The sequence below is a fragment of the Tenrec ecaudatus genome, chromosome 1, assembly GCF_050624435.1.
Source record: "Tenrec ecaudatus isolate mTenEca1 chromosome 1, mTenEca1.hap1, whole genome shotgun sequence".
NCBI lineage: Eukaryota > Metazoa > Chordata > Mammalia > Afrosoricida > Tenrecidae > Tenrec > Tenrec ecaudatus.
In genome coordinates this window covers 19,161,267-19,181,418 of record NC_134530.1, presented here as the reverse complement: position 1 = coordinate 19,181,418, position 20,152 = coordinate 19,161,267, and the positions used below count along the sequence as shown (strand labels likewise).

At 38.9% G+C, this 20,152-nt stretch overlaps 2 protein-coding genes across 2 annotated transcripts; both read right to left on the bottom strand.

Annotated features, from left to right (window-relative positions):
- Nucleotides 1-9,408: 9,408 nt before the first annotated feature.
- LOC142449244 (olfactory receptor 7A5-like) lies at nt 9,409-13,438 on the bottom strand. The gene is made up of 2 exons (XM_075550889.1): nt 13,425-13,438; nt 9,409-10,342 (listed from the first exon to the last, which is right to left on the bottom strand). The coding sequence occupies exons 1-2, from the start codon at nt 13,436-13,438 to the stop codon at nt 9,409-9,411; spliced, it is 948 nt and encodes a 315-aa protein (XP_075407004.1).
- Nucleotides 13,439-17,245: 3,807 nt separating this feature from the next.
- LOC142432066 (olfactory receptor 7A5-like) lies at nt 17,246-18,214 on the bottom strand. The gene has a single exon (XM_075537143.1). It carries the CDS (start codon nt 18,164-18,166, stop codon nt 17,246-17,248), a length of 921 nt encoding a protein of 306 aa, XP_075393258.1. The 5' UTR covers nt 18,167-18,214.
- Between the last annotated feature and the right edge of the window lie 1,938 nt (nt 18,215-20,152).

The following is a 20,152-nucleotide window of genomic DNA, read 5'->3' as shown; positions in this document are numbered from 1 at the left end:
TGCACTGCAGGTGAGTTTAAGACACAGTCCAGTTTACTGAGTGGGAGTTTCTAATCAGAACCTGTTGTGACCTGTGAAGGATGTTGTTCTTGTAAACCTTAAAAGGACAGAGTTTATACCCCTGGGTTAACAAAAGCTGGATACAAACTGGTTCAAAAATGAGCAATTAGAAAACTAATACTTGGCATATCCTTGCCTAGGGTGGTGAAAGGGTGTGTGGTGAGGATTTCTATGAGAAATGTTAAATCAGTTTTCCCAATGGCACATAGCCCTTCTAGGTTACTCACCAACAGATATATGATTCCCTTAACCAACACAGACCTATCTGCCCTTCTCTACTTGAATTCCCACTGAGATTCACTGAGCACCCTGGTAGGAGTGTCTGCTAATTTGGGGTGATCACAGAACAATGTCATATGACAGCCGATGACTTGTCTTCTCCTTCTCTCTTCAGCATAAGTAACTGACCGCATCTAAGGAAGACCTCTGTCAAAGTGGATACAAAGATGGACAAATAAATGCATGATACATAGACTGTGAGCATTAGGCAGACACAGAATGAATTCAAAGATTACCTGACCTGAGAACAGAAGTCTCCCTTCACCTTATAGTGCTGGCTCATACAATAGTTCTTTTTTAGTGCTTGACTAACCACTCAGCTTCATGGTTTTCCAGTTCATCCATCATCAGGACTTTCATGGATTCGTCACTGCTTTATGGATACACAGTATTCACTTGTGTTTATGTACCAGTTTCTTTATCAATTCTCCCACTGATGAACATTTGAGCTATTTCCAGATTATTATGAACTCGTTGTGATAAACATAGGGAAGCAGAGATCTGTTTGTGTTGTTACTTCTTTCAGGTATCTACTCAGCAGAGGAATTGCTGGGTTGTCTGGTATTTCTATTCCCAGCTATTTTGAATATTGCCATATCAATTTTCACAATGTTTGTACAAGCCCACCACCCAATTAAAAATAAACTAATCTGGAGCATGTCATTTCAATTTTCTGCTCTGAGATAGGGTAAAAAGTCTTACAAGGCAGCAGAAATAAGTCCCTTTGTTTGTTGTATGAGAGTGAGCTATGGCAGATCTCCATGAGAGTTTTTCCTCTTGAAATAAGAATTTAAAATTTTTTTAAAAAAATTTTTATGTGGCCTTCCAGAAAAAGCAAATTTCGAGGTTATGGTCAATGAGTCCAAAATAAAGAAAAATATAATTATTCATAAATACACAATCATTTTTATGTACAACATTTTTCAGATGTACATTTTATGTCTTCCTGGAATTGTTCAAGTGCTACACTTAGAGATGCGTCATAATTAAAAATCACTTTACTGGGGGCTCTTACAGCCATTATCACAAACCAAGTATATTTGTAGATATGTTGCCTTCATCCTTTTCAAAAGTTTATTTCTACTTGAGCCCTTGGTATTAACTCATTTACTTCCTTCCCCATCTTACCCTCCCTCATGAACCCTTGATAATTTATAAATGATTATTTTTTCATGTCTTACACCTTCACCCCCCTTTTTCCTTTTTTATCCCCCTGGGCGGAAGTGATATGCTGATCATTGGGATAGGTTTCCCCTTACTTCTCCCACTTTCCCCTTAGCCTTCTGGTATTGCTAGTCTAATTATTGGTTATGAGGGGTTTATCTGTCCTAGAATCCCTGTGCTGTGAGCTCTTATATCTACCAGTGTACATGCTCTGGTCTAGCCAGATTTGTAAGGTAGAATTGGGATCATGATAGTGGGGAAAAGAAGTATTAAAGAAAGAGCAGAAAGTTGTATGATTCATGGGTGCTATACTGCACCCTTACTGATTCATTCCATCCTTATGACCCTTCTTTAAAGGGATGTCCAATTGTCTACAGATGGGCTTTGGATCTCTACATCCCCCTCCCCCTCATTCACATAGATATAATTTTTTGTTCTGAGTTTTGATGCCTGACACTTGATTATATTGACACCTCATAATCACACAGGCTGGTGTGCTTCTTCCATGAGGGCTTTGTTGTTTCTCAGCTAGTTGGCTGCTTGTTTATCTTTAAACTTTTAAGATCACAGATGCTGTAGCTTTTATTAGCCAGACATCATCAGTCTTCACCACATTTGCCTATGTACCCATTTTGTCTTCAGCGATATTTTTCAGGACATTGAGTGTGGTAGTTACATAATTTGTTTACAATTTGAGAATTAAGAGTGAAGGGGTAGAGTTTAGCCTATCAATCAGATCACAGATTTATGACCTCATTGGGAGGTGTTAAGGAGATAAATAACTTGCTGGACATGGGATGCATGCTCTTTCCCAGTGAGACATGACGATGAGCCACATGAAGATATGCTGATGGCAATCAGAGCCCTGGAATTCTGATCTAAAAACATTACGAGTTCATCATGAAGCTCAAAAACACATTTTAACATTTTTCCTCTTGACAACCATCTCACATCAGTGTGAAATAGCAAAGCATTATTCGGTGCATCCAACTCATTGCACAGTTGCGAGAACAGTTGGCTGTTTCAGGTGTTTCCCTTTACAAAATCCACGGAGCTTATCACGCTTTTCATTACTTCTTGTAACTCTGGTAGCAGCATCTCCATTGCTGATATTTGCCCACGAATCATACAGTGAGTTCCAGTGACTTTTGGTGACTCATTCAGTAGCAAATGTTGAAATCCAGATCAATATCCTTGTATAGTTGGAGCACCATCTGTGCAAATGCCACAAATCTTTTCCCAAGAGATTTTATGCTCTTTCAGAAATGAACCAACTGTGTCAAATGCATCATGTGCAGTAGGTGTGGGGACAAAAAGAAACTCCATCTTTTAAGGCACCATCATTATCATACCTCTCGTAAACCCGTAACCATGAACAGTGTGCAATATCAAGCTGGATGCTAATTATTGGAGGTGGAGCAGATTTAATTTCCTGGATTACCTAATCAAAAATATCAGCACACTTGTCATCTATTCTTCTGTAGACAGTGCTCTCAATTTTGTAAAAAAATTTTCTGCAATCATAACTTGAACAATGTCTTTGGCCGCTAGAAACAGTAAATCTTCAGCAATGGTGTGAGGTTTCACAGCTCTGGCGATTCTGAGTGCCACCAAATATGAAGATTCATCGGCTGCTACGCTCTGTTTGTGGTACTTGCCACCAGTTGTCAAGTCTGGCTTTCTTGAGTCTTCCAGCGTTGCTTCTAAGTAGTTGGTCTCCTGGCCAGTAAAGCTCAGATGCTTGCTATCAAAATAGCATTTTGGTTTCTTCAACTTCATAGAATCAGCTGATAGAACTTCACGTAAATAATACATTATGCTTTCTCAATTCCTGCTGTAATTATTGAGGTAACACCATGCTATAACAAATCCTCACTATATTTTCTTTTCTTAACATTCTTCTCTACATGATTCATTGTCATGGTATGGTTTGCTAATGAAAATAATATATAACAATAGCTTTAGTAATATAAAAGATGATGCATGGCATAGTTCAGTCAATACAGTTAATTAAACTTTCCTATGACTTACCATTCTTTGTGTAGTTTTTTTATCATACCTGTTACTATCACAAGGGGGCAGTATTCACATCAACCACAGATGAGTATTAAAAGACCAATCAGCATCCAGATTAAGTTCCATTCATATATACATATGCACACACACATATATCAGTAGTTTCTGATTTGACAGTACATGATTTTACTTTTAACCAGTAATTTTAATTCATGACGTGTTGTTTTACCTCTAATCGTACTGCTTTCAACACAGTAGTTGCTTTTAACAAAGTAGTTGCTTTCAACACAGTAGCTTCTTTCAACACAGTAGCTGCTCTCAACACAGTGGCAGCTCTCTATACCGGTGTGACTGATCCAATAAGCAAATTATGGCTCCAACCATGTTACATACACCTGTAGTTCTACAAGATGTATGTGATGGAGCTGGTGCGATGACGTCATCATATGGGGTACTCCTATGTGGGCGTATCTGCATGTTGACTGCCCTGCCTAGAGACGAATAGAAGAGCCGTGTTTCCATTGGTCATAGGTGACCCCTGTGAAATGGTCATTTGATGCCCAAAGGGTTGACAAACGATAGGTTGAGAAGCACTCATATAGACTTCCCAAATGAACAATAATATAATTGTATCTGTATTTCACAGGATAAACCTAAAATGCACACAATTAGAAAATGTGTCACCCTCATTTAAATATAACATTCTATAAGTGAACAAAGCACAAATATTCTATACTTATGTAACACCCTACTTCATAATCCTATGAACACACTCCCACATCTATGAAAGTTGTAAGCAAACCACTTCATGCCTTTATCCCCATATTTTGGGTATCCAATCTGTGTTCTGTCATCTTTTATTAACCCAGTGCTCTGAGGAGACAATCCTAATCTTTGATATGAAGATTCTGCATTCAAGTTGGAACCTTGTGACGTCAGCATCCATAAGCAAAGTCAAATCCTAACAGGCCATCCATAAAGTCCGCCACAATATGCACCAGTTCACAGGCTCAAACATCTCTTCATCTTGTCAGTTTCTGGTCAACTCAATGTGGATTGCTTCACTTCCTCTCACCAGGATGCCCCATTGGCTGTCTTGCCTTTAGACCATGGGTGCCATCACGAATCCTCAGCAACCCTATCCCTCTTGTGCTCAGAAATGAACGTGAGACCAGTCAACCTGCTCTCATTTTCTCCTCTAGTCCCTATGAACCAGCTCCCTTGGTGGCAGTGGCCAGACTCAACCCATGTCTTTATTGCTGCTTTTCTCTCACTTGTATTCCACAAGTGGATCCAGGTGGTCACCTAGCAAGCCTATCATCCTGCCCACAGGCGTCCTGTAACAGTTCAGTCCTGGAGCAGAGAGTTCCTTTTACGTGCCAAATTATTCTACCATCAGGCATAAACCTTTAGTTCAAATGCAAATAACCACAAAGTTCCCCCTTTTTAATCTGTCAACAACTCTCTGGACATGTCTTTTCACCTTGAAATGTCCCAAATACCCTGTGATATACTAGTGAAATAAGGATGTTTGTTGAATGGTCTAGGAGTCTTGGAGTGTGCCACGAACACTTGTAGATTTGACATTGTTACAAATATATCTTTAAATGTGGAATATACTTTTTAAAGTTTAGAGCAGCCAGGCCTCAACTTATCTCTCACCTTGTGCATCTCTCATGGGTAGTCTCTGTGGACCAGGAAACAATAGAATATGCCCAAGTCAGCCCTTCTTTTCATTGCTGCATTTCCCCTACTCCCACTCAGTAAGTGAATCCCGGTGATTTCTATCATGAACACACGAAGCTCAGAATCCCTTTAATTTTCACTCCTAGAAGGGGTATTTCTCTGTTGGGCAAAAACTTTCCTTCTTTGATGAAACATATAGGGACATGATCAGAGTAAAATTATGGAAACCTCTTAGACATGAGCAAACACCTTGAGGAAAGAAGACCCTGAGCCTGGGGGATCAGAACCATCATGTTGGACTCACCAAGGTCAACTGGCAGAACAGAGTTTGCAAACACAATTTACTGTTTTCTGATTTGGTAATTAGCAGCTGGAATCATAAATGTTCATAAGCAGGCATATCATGTGCAAATATTGTCTCTTTCCTTTCAGAGAAAATAAAAGTGATGAAAACTGAAAAACACATGGAAACAGACCAGTGAACCAAGAGACTTTGAAAATATTAGTCTCCATTATCTTCAGAGTAGGATTGTTTCCTAATACCAACACAGAACTCCACTGAAAATGCCCACTCTAGAAGGCATTTGCATATATTATACATTATGTAAATTACTATAGAAGTGGGAGAAGGATGTGGAACAGAGCTCAAAATTATAGCCAAGATTATAGCCCGTTGTGACCCATATAACTGGAATTAAACTCGCCCCATATTAGGAAAACTAACATTTTAAGAGCCTAAAGTAAGAAGGGCTCACAGAGAAGGCGGAATGGAAACAAGAACACAGGAGGAAATGACATAAGTGATGGCAGGTACGTTAAGAGGCTAGAAATGGATGGGTGGAAATAAACTGTGCAAATTACAAAAAAATAAACTGACCGTCCTTGCTCCAATACTTGATGTAATCTTTATGAGTGGTTCTCCAAATGTTTTTTTTTGAACTTTTACCATGTTTTCATCTTTATTTTAAAGGAGGTCAGCCTTTACAAAACCTGAATTAAAATATCTGACACATAGTAAATAGGATAAATGTTATCTAAATATAATAGTGTAAAATCTGAGACACCATATGGTAATAATGAAATATTATAGTGCACTATGAGAAACAGATATGTGTGTGTATATATGTGTGTGTGCATACTTAGATTTATAACTTTGAAATACATCAATGTAAAACCTATCCCTATAAATCATAAAGTGATACCTGTCATGGGTGGCTGGGACAATTGGCTTCCTAATCACAATAGCCTATTCCATTTCTTCCCAATTCTATGTTCCAAAAAATCATCATTAAGAATATACATGAGTTCTTAAACATGTCTTACGTTACCCTTTATCCAAAGTTTTTTTTTAATATTTTATTAGGGGCTCATACAACTCTTATCACAATCCATACATATACATACATCAATTGTAGAAAGCACATCTGTACATTCTTTGCCCTAATCATTTTCAAAGCATTTGCTCTCCAGTTAAGCCCTTTGCATCAGGTCCTCTTTTTTTTTGCCCTTCCTTCCCGCTCCCCTTCCCTCATGAGCCCTTGATAATTTACAGATTGTTATTTTGTCATATCTTACCCTATCTGGAGTCTCCCTTCCCCCCTTCTCTGCCGTCCATCTCCCAGGGAGGAGGTCACATGTGGATCCTTGTAATCAGTTCCTCCTTTCCAACCCACTCACCCTCTACTCTCCCAGCATCGCCCCTCACACCCCTGGTCCTGAAGGTATCGCCCACCCTGCATTCCCTGTGCCTCCAGCTCCCATATGCACCAGTGTACAACCTCTGCCCTATCCAGCCCTGCAAGGTAGAATTCAGATCATGGTAGTTGGGGGGAGAAAGCATCCAGGATCTGGGGGAAAGCTGTGGTCTTCATCGGTACTACATCGCACCTGACTGACCCATCTCCTCTCCTAAACCCCTCTATGAGGGGATCTCCAGTGGCAGACAAATGGGCCTTGGGTCTCCACTCTGTACTTCCCCCTTCATTCACTACGGTATACTATATAGATAAATAGATAGATAGATAGATAGATAGATAGATAGATAGATAGATAGATAGATAGATAGATATAGATATTCTTTTTTTTTGCATGATGCCTTATACCTGGTCCCTTTAGCACCTCGTGATTGCACAGGCTGGTGTGCTTCTTCCATGTGGGCTTTATTGCTTCTGAGCTAGATGGCTGCTTGTTCACCTTCAAGCCTTTAGGACCCCAGACACTATCTCTTTCAATAGCCGGGCACCATCAGTTTCTTCGCCACATTTGCTTATGCACCTGTCTGTCTTCGGTGAGCCTATCATTGAGGTGTGCAGCCAATGATATGATTTTTTACTCAAAATGTTTTAAATGGTTAATTTTATTTTATATATTTTACCCTAGTATTATTTGACCTAGAAAAGAAAGTATCTAAGATTGTGGCAGAGTTGGACTGTGCTCCTCTAGGTGAGCCATTCGAAACCACCAGTTGCTCCACTACTCTTGTAGAGAATTCCAGCTCTGAGAACCTACAGAAGCAATTTCATCCTGTCCTATGGAGTCACTGAGTTCGTATGGATTCCATGGCAGTGAAGATTTTTGGCCTTCTTTTGGTTTTCTCAAACACTCACTTCACGCTCCACAAAGCATTCATTTTAAAGAAATCATGAACTAATTGTGTATGTTAGAGACGGATCGTGGAGATGAGATGCAAAGCCAATCTGGAGACAATTGGAAAACAGCCTTACATAAAAGTCACAGTCAGGGTGGAGTGTAGCACCCACGGAACATACAACTTGCCTCTACTTCTTTAATGCGTCCTTCCCTGCCCACACACTCCCACTATCAGGGTACCAATTCTACATTACAAATCAGGCTAGACCAGAGGTTGTACACGGGTACAGACCAGAGGTTGTACACTGGAATTACAGGGAATCCAGGAGAGGTAAACCCTTCAGGACCAATAATGAGAGGAGAATTACCAGGAAGGGAAGAGGAAGTGTGGGAGAAAGGGGGAACTGATCAAAATGTTCTACATATAACCCCCTCTCTTGTGGACGGACAACAGAGAAGTGGATGAAGGGAGACATTGGACAGTATAAGACACGGAAATAAACAAAGCTATAATCTTAATGGGAGCATATTGTCTCATCTTTCTCCCTCTGAGCAGTGAATAGGTTTGAAAATCCAACCTTTCAAGTAGCCCAAAGCTTAACTCAACAGAGCTGCTTCCTGTGTGCAGAGAAAAGATAGGGAGCTGTAATTTCCAGAATTATAAAGACAAAGAGATTCACCTGTGATTATTTGAGATGCTGATCAGGCTTCAGGGAGTAACTCAAGAGCAAAAGTGAGGCAGACGTTTTGGGGAAAATAATTTTGTGGTCAAGCATAATTGGAGAGCAATGGGTTCTTTTGAAAAAATAAAGACAAATTTCCGTTAGTATCATTGAAGTCAAGAAGGGATATGTAAACCTTTGGTAAACAAATTGAGGTCTAGAGAGGTCTTGAAACCGATGGTCTTGAACCCACAATTGCAACAAAAATTCCTACTATCTCCGCGGGAGAAGGTTTGTCATGTCCAGGAAGTCAGTGACATCAGTCTTACGGATTCCACCATCTTTTTGATGATAGAACAGGCATCAGCGTGCTTAGCTGGTCAGGTTTTCAGAGTGGTTCTGGAAGCCGTTTCTAATATTTGAATATACCACCTTTTTGCTTTTCAAAGTTTATTAAGAACAAGTGTACAGACTTCATGCTCAAAATATTCAACAGGACTTCAATGTAAAGAAAATAACCCAGGAGTGTTGAAGGTGTCATGCCAGATGTAATCACAAGAAAAACATTTTTGAAAATAGGAATCAGAGAAATTCTGTCCCAGTTTTTAATGGTTCAGGATGACAATGAGCACTGGTCCTTTGTGATAACTGCATGCTATTCCTCTACGGCTATTGATGAAAATCTATTTCCCAATGAAAGCTGAAGCACCCTGAAATACCTGGCCTTTGAAGGGGCGATATGATTAAAGTAAATATATTTAAAATATGCAGGAAGTAATTTCATATTTTGTCTTCAATTTTTATTATGTCTTAAATATTAAGGAGATTGATTTATGCACATAAGCATGTAAAGAACTTAGTAAAGTATAATACAGATTTTTGTGATTTTGAAATTAATTTTCAAATGGAACTCTCTAAATTTAAGGATGTATTTATGTTAAAAGGGTGGTTCTCAGCTGAAAATTTTTCTTAGGGCTTGCTTTATGTCTTTATTTCTAAGACTGTAGATAAAAGGATTCAGCATGGGTGTGGCTACAGTGTACATCACTGAGGCTATTGCAGTGGCCCTGGAGTTTTCAATAGCAGCAGAACTAAGAAAAACTCCTAAAGCTGTACCATAGAACAAGGAGACCACACAAAGGTGAGACCCACAGGTGGAAAAGGCTTTATATTTTCCCCCAGCTGATGAAATTTTCAAAATGGAGGACACAATCTTCATGTAAGAGAAAAGGATTCCAATGAATGGAACACCACCCAGAAGTCCACTTACTAAATACTTCACTAAGATATTGAGGAAGGTGTCAGAGCATGCAAGTTGGATGACCTGATTAAATTCACAGAAAAAATGGGAGATTTCCAATTCTGTACAAAAAGATAGTCGCAAAACCAATGAACCATTTAATAGAGACTGCAGAAATGACACCACCCAGGAGACCAGAAGCAGGAGACCACAGAATCTTTGGTTCATGATGACAGTGTAGTGCAGTGGGTGACAGATGGCTACAAACCGGTCATAGGCCATCACCGTCAATAGGAAGTTGTCTAAGGCCCCAAAGAGCAAGAAAAAATAAATCTGAATGATGCAGTCTTCATATGTAATTACTTTGTTCCTCATCTGAATGTTCACCAGCATCTTTGGGACGGTGGTGGATGTAAAACAGATGTCAGAAAAGGAGAGGTTGGAGAGGAAGAAGTACATGGGTGTGTGGAGGTGGGAGTCTGTGGTGATGGCCAGGATGATGAGCAGGTTCCCAGTGAAGGTGACCAGGTACATGGAGAGGAACAGTCCAAAGAGGAGGGGCTGCAGCTCTGCTTCTTCAGAAAGCCCCAGAAGGATGAATTCTGGAATCTGAGTGTAGTTTCCTGGTTCCATGTAGCTGATGAAACTACTGGGATAGAGACAAGAGCATTGCACACTCTGCCATAAGCTCTTAACAACAGTTTAAGGGATATACTGTTATTTCTATTTTACACAATCAATTAATTAATCCCTATTCTTATCTGTATATCTTGTGTTCTTGAATCTCATGTGCTCAATATTCTCTTTGATGCTGAAACTGCCTAGTTGTCCTTTTTTTTTTTTTTTGGTGGTGGTGGTGGTGAGTTGTCCTTTTTTTAATACCATCTTTTCCCTTAAACTTTATATTTGATTGTTCATTTGACAAATGTGTTTGACCAAATATTTTATGCCAAGCATTCTTGCAAGTTGTTGAAACCTCAGTGAAAAAAATAAAAATTCTTACCCTTATCTGATGTGAACAGCAGAAGATGCAACTATTGAACTCTTCGTCTCCAGAGGATGAAAGATTGATTGAAATGCAAAGACAATTTATTCAATGGAGTCATGGAGCATGCAAGCAACAGTCATGCCTGGAACAGAACTCTCCTCCATGTACCAATATTCAAGTCTGTAAGTTCAAGAGGGCAGCTCTTGCCCAGGGACAAAATTCAGAGGGTTATGGAGGAAGGTGGAATGGAAACAGGAAAAACAAAGCGGCAGCAGGATAAGCTACGATACAACGGGGAATTGCAGCGGTTGAGTTATATCAGAATGTGTATAATTTCTTGAATATTGGTTCAAGTCTGCAAATCACTTAATTCACAGTAAGATGTAAGCAAGTTGCCCAGTAAAAACAAATGCTTCTCAGAATAATCCCTTCTGATAAAGAGACTTACAGCAGAAACCTGAATGCAGTCAGGATGCTAGTCACGAGAAGAACACGTTGTACAGAGACAGCGCCTGTGCTCCCCCCACACAGGACTATTCCTCACCCCTCTGACACCACGGTGGATGGTGTAACTGAGGTGCAAAAAGGAATCTGGATCAAAGTTGTAGTTAAAGTGATGGGAATATGGGATCAAAATATTGTGAGGTTGTAGAAGACTCCATGATAAAGAACTTAAAGGTCATTCATAATTTTTATATGTATTATTATAACTCACCACATTATATAATATCCTATGGTATTTTACTAACATTTTATTCCCCCCTCCCAAAAAAAAAAGTTTTAAAAAGTTTAAAAAGTTGACTTGATAGAGTACATCTTTGAAAATCACCACTAGGGTCGTGTTTAATGGTGAAATATGAGACACTTTCCCCTTTGGATTCATCACAGGGCAAGGATATCCCCTCTCAACCCTCTTATTTAAATACAAGTCCTAGCAAACACAACGCAAATTTTACAAATACAAACCACACAGACTGAGAAGGAATAAATAAAGCTGTCTTTGTTCACAGAAGATATCTCTGTCGATGTAGAACACCCAAAGAAAGAGCCACAAACAGAAAAATACTAAAACTCACAAGGAGAGATAACTGATAGCTTGAAGGAAAAAAAGATAAAACCTCCAATAAATTTCCACATAGCAATAATGAACAGCATTCAATCAATATGAAATTGTGAGGCCATGGCAATAAGAGATCTAAATGCAAGGACCAAGTACACAGATATCCTCTGTCCATGAACTGGAAGGACTGGTAATATTGTGAATTGTAAAATCTTCCCACTAGATCTATATACTTAATACAATTTTAATCAAGGTCTAAACCAGTTTATAGCTATTGAAAAGTGATAGATGAAATTGATATTTAACCTTTGTGGTCTTCTTCCAAAAACCAAGAAAACAAAATTTAAAAAATTATACTCCATAATTCCAATCTTCTCATGAGACAAAACATCAGACAAATATCAAGTGAGACACATTTTACAAAACAGTTAACCAACACATATCAACACTTGCATGGTCTTCAAACAAGGAAAAATATCAGGTACCTGTCGCAGCCACAGGAGTCCACGGAAGTCTGACAAATAAATGCAGGATTCTGGACAGAGATGATAATAGGCATTTAAGTTAAAGGTTTATGAGAAATGTCTTTACTGTGTTTGTAATTTTTCTATTAAAACAAACAAACAAAACTTTTATCTCTATAGCTTCACCCATGCTGGGTTGTATGTCGCAAAGGACACAAAATAATACATAACCAAGAGAGTTACCAACAATGACAAAATACAACAGAGATAAATCCCAATATGAAGAAAAATAGGAAATATTTAAAATATTAACAACCAGAATGTGCACCACGTAGAGAGCTCCAATGACAAGATTTTAACCATTGAAGTAAAATTATAATTTTAATCTACTATGGTTATCTCTACAATACTCCGTTGGATGACCAGCTTATTCCTATATCTCAATTATGGTCAGAGACAATAACTATAATAAGAGTTTCTGCTGGGGATGGCAGGGGACCTAGATGGGGTCAGGGGAAAAAAGGATGAGAGGGAGCTGATATCAAGAAGTACAAGAATGAAAAAACTGTTTTGAAACTGATAATGTACAATATTGCATCATATGATTGAACTATGGAATGGTATGATGTCTGGATTGGGTCCTAAAACAATTGCTTAAAAGAAAGAAAAATACATTACAATAAATTTGTATTAGAAAAACTGTTAAAAGACTAAAGTTAAGTAAAAACTTTAAAATTAGTTCTATGCAAATACCTTGAAAACAAGAAGCTGTGAACTTGACCCAGAGTTCACTACCTGTCTTGGACTAGAAAAATTACAGCTATACATCACATATTCTGCATCTCTTATACCCAAATTCTGATGCCAATTTTATAGAAGAGTTAGAAATAACTATTTTAAAAATTATAATAAATAAGTAATTTAAAATGGCAAGCTGAGGTGTACTACTTCGTATAAATTTGGAGATGCATTATACTTCCAAGGGTCACAGATTCATCTCCCAATTCTGTACTTTCTCCACACTTCATCTCTCTGCGGGTTTCCCAGAAGCAGGAGTCTGCTCTGCACATGGACAGAGCAATGTCTCCAAAGGCAAGTCTGACTGCAGATAGACAGACAGACTGTGCTCCCAATTCCGCCTTAACGCTCCGCTAATTTCAGAGTTTTCCATCCGTAGGAAAAATATACAGCTGTGTGTTACATGGCTGCTGCCTACCTGTCCACAGTCATGCCTCACTTTTCATTCCTTGTTTTTATTGTTCATCAGTTATTAATTATTGGATTCAATTTCCAATGCACACATTATGTTTTTCATAATGCCAACATTACTCCCCTCCTATCTCTCCCTTGAAAGCTCAGTGTGACCATCATCTTTTCTGTGAAACCCTCACTAAAATTACCCAGGAAAGGCAACAGCATTATGATCCTTTTCAGTAGGATTGCAGAGCCGGGATAAGCACGCACTTACCGTCTGTTACCTTACGTAGAATGCATGATACTTACAAGAAGGGAAAGCGTCTACTCATTTCTTTGTGTCCAGACTATAATTTAATGCTAAATAAGAGTTCTGTGAATGACTATGTGCATAAGTAGTTGAATGAGGCTAACAGACACGTTAATGCAGTGAAGCAAGGAAGGCTGTTGAGAGAAGGAGGTTGCAGGAATGAGAGCCAGCACCAGGGAAGACAGATCAGAGAAAGAAGACATTGTCATGTAGCCAGAATCAGTCTCTAGAACCAGGGATTCTAACCCCTGAGGACTTTATCCATTAAACTTGCTTTTATTTGTTATACCTGCTGATCCTCCTGCAGACACTACCAATAAGAGAGGGCCATCATGCATCACCAATCTCCCGGCACCTGTGATGATGTTGTACCTCATCCAGAGAAGACTTCACCAGTGCTGTTTCTCCCATATGCCACTGCTAAAGTCAGAGGTTCTGCCCCCAGGAAGAATATGGAGATGAATCCACTCATGAGGCTTCTAAATGGTACAACTGTGTTTTCTCATCACCTCAGATGGATCAAGTAGATCTGGGTCAGTGTAGAGGATGTATTTACAGTCCTTTGGCTCTAGTGGATGAAATCCCTTGTGACTCATTAATGAAGTATTCTTTTGTCTTACATTCCCTGAGAATTTTATTTCTCTGGAGGTAAGAGAACAAAATTCAAGCTTGTGCCAATTTGTCCTTTGGGAGACAACGTGGAGCTCCGTGTACAGCTTTCTCCCACTGGACAACATCTTCCCAGAAGGTGGTCATCTCTATTATGCTGTGTCTCTAGCATGCAGGGTAATGTCTAATGATCACTCTGAGGTGCATTTCCTTCTCCAAAGACCTAATGAACACAGAGGGACATCATTGACCAAGATTCCGGGGTGTTATGATCACATAGAGCCCCACCAGTCTCACTAATGTATTTTTACCATATCTTTTATTTTAATTAATTGACAATAAACTCTGAGTAAATGGAATGCCATCCTTGTAGGGAGGGCATTGGGAAATAAGATGATAGGATATTCTCAGTGAGTTTATATACATCTAAATATCATAATAATTAAAAAGCCCAAATGTCACAATGTCCATAGATGGTTCATGCATAACATTGACATTTTATTTCATAAAATATAATGATACATCATATAGCATAGTAACATTACATATACTATATCAATATATTTATAGGATTATATTATTATTTATGAGACTGATTTGCTAATTCAAATCAATGAGACCTGTGCTATGCTAAGTGTTATCTGAATGGAATTTCTGTTCATTTGGTAGCTTTCTGTTCTCTTAATGGAAAGTGCAAAGTGAAATAGGGATACCAGGATTGGGAGAGGAATGTGGGGGGAATCAGGTGGAACAGATCGGAATGGTCTACATGTAATATCTTCCTGGGGGAGGGGAGGAACAACAGAAAAGTGGTTGAAGGGAGTCATGGTCATGGTAAGACATGGGCAAATTGTTTTAAAATAAATTATCAAGGGCTCAGGATAGAAGGAGGGTGGGAGAATGAGAAAATGAGGAGCTGATAGCAAGGGCTCAAGTCAAAAGACAATGTTTTGAAAATGTTAATGACAACATATATACAAATGTGCTTGACATAATGATGGATGTATGGATTGCAATAAGAGCTGTAAGAGCCAACAATAAAACAGTTAAAAAATAAAGAAGCAAGAAAAAACAAAGCGTTTGCATGCGTGTTGCAGAAGGGTCCACTCTACTTGAAGACGTGAGGGGAGGAGAGGGAAATCTTTCTGAGGAGGAGCCCCTTAAGGCAAGGCAATAGATGGAGGACGAGGAGTAGAAGAAATGTCCCAGGGAAGAGGCTCCTAAACCTGGTGGTGTCCAGCTACAAAAAAATATATAGCATCTGGAATCTTAAAGGCATGAAGACAAACAGGCAACCATCTAGCCGAGAAGAAACAAAGTCCACATGGAAGAAGCACAACAGCCTGTGTGATCACGAAGTGTCTATAGGATCAGGCATCGCGCATCAAAGAATGAAAAATCATATGATTGTGAATGAGGGGGAGTGTGTAGTGGAGACCCAGAGGTCATCTGTGGTAACAGGACATCACCTTACATAAAGGTCGTGGGAAGGAGACGAGTTAGTCAAGGTAAAGTATAGCACTGATGAAACATACGACTTTCCTCTAGTTTTTTAATGCTTCCTCCCGCCACTATCATGTTTCACAATTTTGCCTTACACTGGTACACATAAGAGCTGGAAACTCAGGGAATCCAGAACAGAAAAACCGTTCATGACCAATAATGAGAGCAGAGATATCAGGAGGGTAAGGGAAAGGTGGAGTAGAAAGAAGGAACCGATCACAATGATCTACATGTAATCCCCTCCTTGCGGTATTGATAACAGAAAAATGGATGACGGGAGATATCAGACGGTATAAGACATGGGAAAAAACAAAGTTGTTATCTTAAGGGGAGCGTACTGTCTCCCTTTGAGCAGTGTCATCTTTCTCCCTCTGAGCATGGAATAGGTTTAAAACTCCATCCTTTCAAGCAGCCCAAAATTTAACAGAGCAGCTTCCTGTGTACAGAGAAAATATAGGTCACTGTATTTTCCAGGATCATGAAAACCAAGAGTTTCACGTGTAATTATTTGAGATGCTGATCAGATTGCAGGGAGAGATACAGGGTACACGTGAGGCAGATGCTTTGGTGAACATAATTTTGTTGTCAAGCATAATTGGAGAGCACAGGGTCCTTTTGAAACAATAAAGGCAAATTTCCAGTAATGTCATTGAAGCCCAGAAGGGATACACATTCCTTTGCTAAAGAAATTGAGGTCTAGAGAGGTCTTGAACTAACTATTATAACAATAATTTCTACTGTCTGGATGGCAGAAGATTAGTCATGTACAGGAAGTCAATAACTTCAGTCTTCTTGATTCTACCTCCTTTTGGTGATAGAAGAGGTATGAACATGCTTAGCTGGTCTTGCTTTCAGTGTGATTCTGGAAGACATTTCCAATACTTGAACATACCACCAGTGCTTTAAATAATTTCATAAGAACAAGTTTACAAACTTCATGATCAACATATGCAACAGGACTTCAGTGTAAAGAAAATAACCCAGGAGTGTTGAAGGTTTCATGCCAGATGTGATCACAAGTAAAACATTTTCCCAAAAAAGGAATCATAGAATTTCTGTCCCAGTTTTCAATGGTTCAGGATGACAATGAGCACTGGCTCCTTGTGAAAACTGCATGCTATTCCTCTGTGGCGAGTGATGAAATCTATTTCTAATGAAAGCTGAAGGCACCCTGAAAGAATTGCCCTTTGAAGGGAAGATTTCATTAAAATAAATACATTTAAAAATATATACTAGTAGTAACGTCATATTATGTCTTCAAATTGTCATATTATGTCTTAAATATTAAGGGGATGGAATTATGAACATGAGCATATTTAGAACTGAGGAAAGCATAATACAGATAATTATTATTTTGAATTTTGTTTTTCAAACATAGTTCTCTACTCTTAAAGATGATATGATGTTATATGGGATGTTCATCAGCTGAAAAGTTTCCTTAGGGCTTGCTTTATGTCTTTATTTCTCAGACTGTAGATAAAAGGATTCAGCATGGGTGTGGCTACAGTGTACATCACTGAAGCTATTGCAGTAGCCCTGGAGTTTTCAATAGCAGCAGAACTGAGATAAACCCCTAAAGCTGTACCATAGAACAAGGAGACCACAGAGAGGTGAGACCCACAGGTGGAAAAGGCTTTATATTTTCCCCCAGCTGATGAAATTTTCAAAATGGAGGACACAATCTTCATATAAGAGAAAAGGATCCCAGTGAGTGGAACAACACCCAGAAGTCCACTTACTAAATACATGACTAAGACATTGAGGAATGTGTCAGAGCAAGCAAGTTGGACGACCTGATTAAGTTCACAGAAAAAATGGGAGATTTCCAATTCTGCACAAAAAGACAGTCGTAAAACCAATAAACCATTTAATACAGAGTGCAGAAGTGACAATACCCAGGAGGTCAGAAGCAGGAGGCCACAGAATCTTGGGTTCATGATGATCATATAGTGTAGTGGGTGACAGATGGCCACAAACCGGTCATAGGCCATCACTGTCAAGAGGAAGTTGTCTAAAGCCAAAAAAAGCATGATAAAATACATCTGAGTGATGCAGTCTTCATATGTAATTACTTTGTTCTGCATCTGGATGTTCATCAGCATCTTTGGGACGGTTGTGGAGGTGAAACAGATGTCAGTAAAGGAGAGGTTGGAGAGGAAGAAGTACATGGGTGTGTGGAGGTGGGAGTCTGTGGTGATGGCCAGGATGATGAGCAGGTTCCCAGTGAAGGTGACCAGGTACATGGAGAGGAACAGTCCAAAGAGGAGGGGCTGCAGCTCTGCCTCTTCAGAAAGCCCCAGAAGGATGAATTCTGGAACCTGAGTGTGGTTTCCTGGCTCCATGGAGCTGATGAAACTACTGGGAAAGAGACAAGAGGATTGCAAACTCTGCCATAAGCTGTTAAAAAGTTTAAGGCTTAAACTGTCATTTCTATTTTAAACTATTAATTAAACCCTATTCATATCTACATATTCATGTTCTTCAATATCATGTGCTCAATACTGTCTTTACAGTTTAAACTGTCCAGTTGTCCTAATACCATCTTTTTCCTAAAACATTTTATTTCTCTACAAATTCCTTAAGATGTTGACTGTTTATTCAACAAATGTGTTGGACCAAATATTTTCTGCCAAGTGTTTGTGAAAATTGTAGGAACTTCAGTGAAAAAAGTCTTACCCTTATTTGATGTGAACAGTATAAGATGCTACCATTGTGTTCTTCCCTTACAGAGTTAGGAAAAGTGATTGAAATGCAAAGACAATTGATTCAATGGACTCATGAAGCATGCAAAACATCACTCGTGTCTGGATTATAACTCTTCTCCATGTACCAGTAATGACATATGTAAGTTCAAGAGGGCAGCATTTGCCCAGGAACAAAATTCAGAGGGTTAGGAAGAAAGGAGGAATGGAAACTGGAAACACAAAGAGGCCGCAGGATAAGCTATGGTAACATCGCAGAATTGCAGTGGATGAATTACTTGCGAAAGTGTGTCATTTTTTTGAATGCTGGTCAGGTCTATAAACCATGTAATTTATGGTAAGACATAAGCAAGTTATCGAGTAAAAAGAAATGCTTCTCAGAATAATCACTAGTGATACAGAGGCTTACAGCAGAAACCTGAATGCAGTCAGGATGCTAGTCACGAGAAGAACACATTGTACAGAGACAGCGCCTGTGCTCCCCCGACACAGGACTAGTCCTCACCCCTCTGACACCACGGTGGATGGTGTAACTGAGGAGCAACAAAGGAATCTGGACTGAAGTTGTAGGTAAAAGTGATGGGAATATGGGATCAGATTGTTGTGAGATTGTAGGAGACTAGATGATAAAGAGCTTAAACATAATTCATTATTTTATATGTATTATGCTAAGCCGATAGGTGGTGCAAATGAGCAAGCACTTGACTACTAGCTAAAAGTTTGTCATTTATAATCAACACACAGGAATCTAAAGGCAAGCCTGATGATCTGCTTCCCAAAAGTCACAGCCTTGAAAATCCCAAAGCCCAGTTCTACTCTGTACATGTGGGTTCATGCAGAGTTGGAGTTGACTTGGTGACAGCTGACATCAATATTGTTAAGTGATACAGTGTAGTGTTATTTGTATATACTAATATAATGTACATGAACAGTATATCATTCACTATTCTGCAAAAATTACTCTTCCCTCAATTGCTAGGTGGTATACTATTTCCCATTGTGGACTGTAGATGGCAGCTTAAGGTGTCCTCTCAACTTATATCTCATTTATTAATAACGGCTAATACTTTCCCTCCATTTAGCTATGATGGTGTATTATGTAGGCTGAGCCGATTTAGCGACAAAAAAAGCACTTTAAAAGAAGTCAATTTCACTCTCCTATGAGAACTGAGCTCAAAGTCAATAATCCAAAACCCGGTCTTTGTTTCTCTCAAAGACCAGCAATCCCTTGGGCAGAGATTTTATTGAGGCTATCATCCGTTGTGTGATAGAAAGCCAGTCTACTGAGAGGAAGGAAGGAAGGAAGTAGACAAAAGGGGAGGAAATGCGATTAATACAAGCTTTGTAGGAATCAGAGAAAGGAAGGTTAGATTACCTAGTTCTAAACCTCACAATACCAGAAAAGTAAATATAGTGGAATTGCCCAACTAGATAAATATTGTTAATATATATGACATAAATGAATTTCTGTGCTCACATTATAAATATAATATTAAAATATTAGTAATTTTTGAAATATTCATAATTTTAGAAAAATGGAAGATTATTTTTAAACAGAACTTCTTTTAATTTCTTTTCCAAAATTCTGTGCCTTTAGGAGTCATTTTGACATTAAATGCACTGATT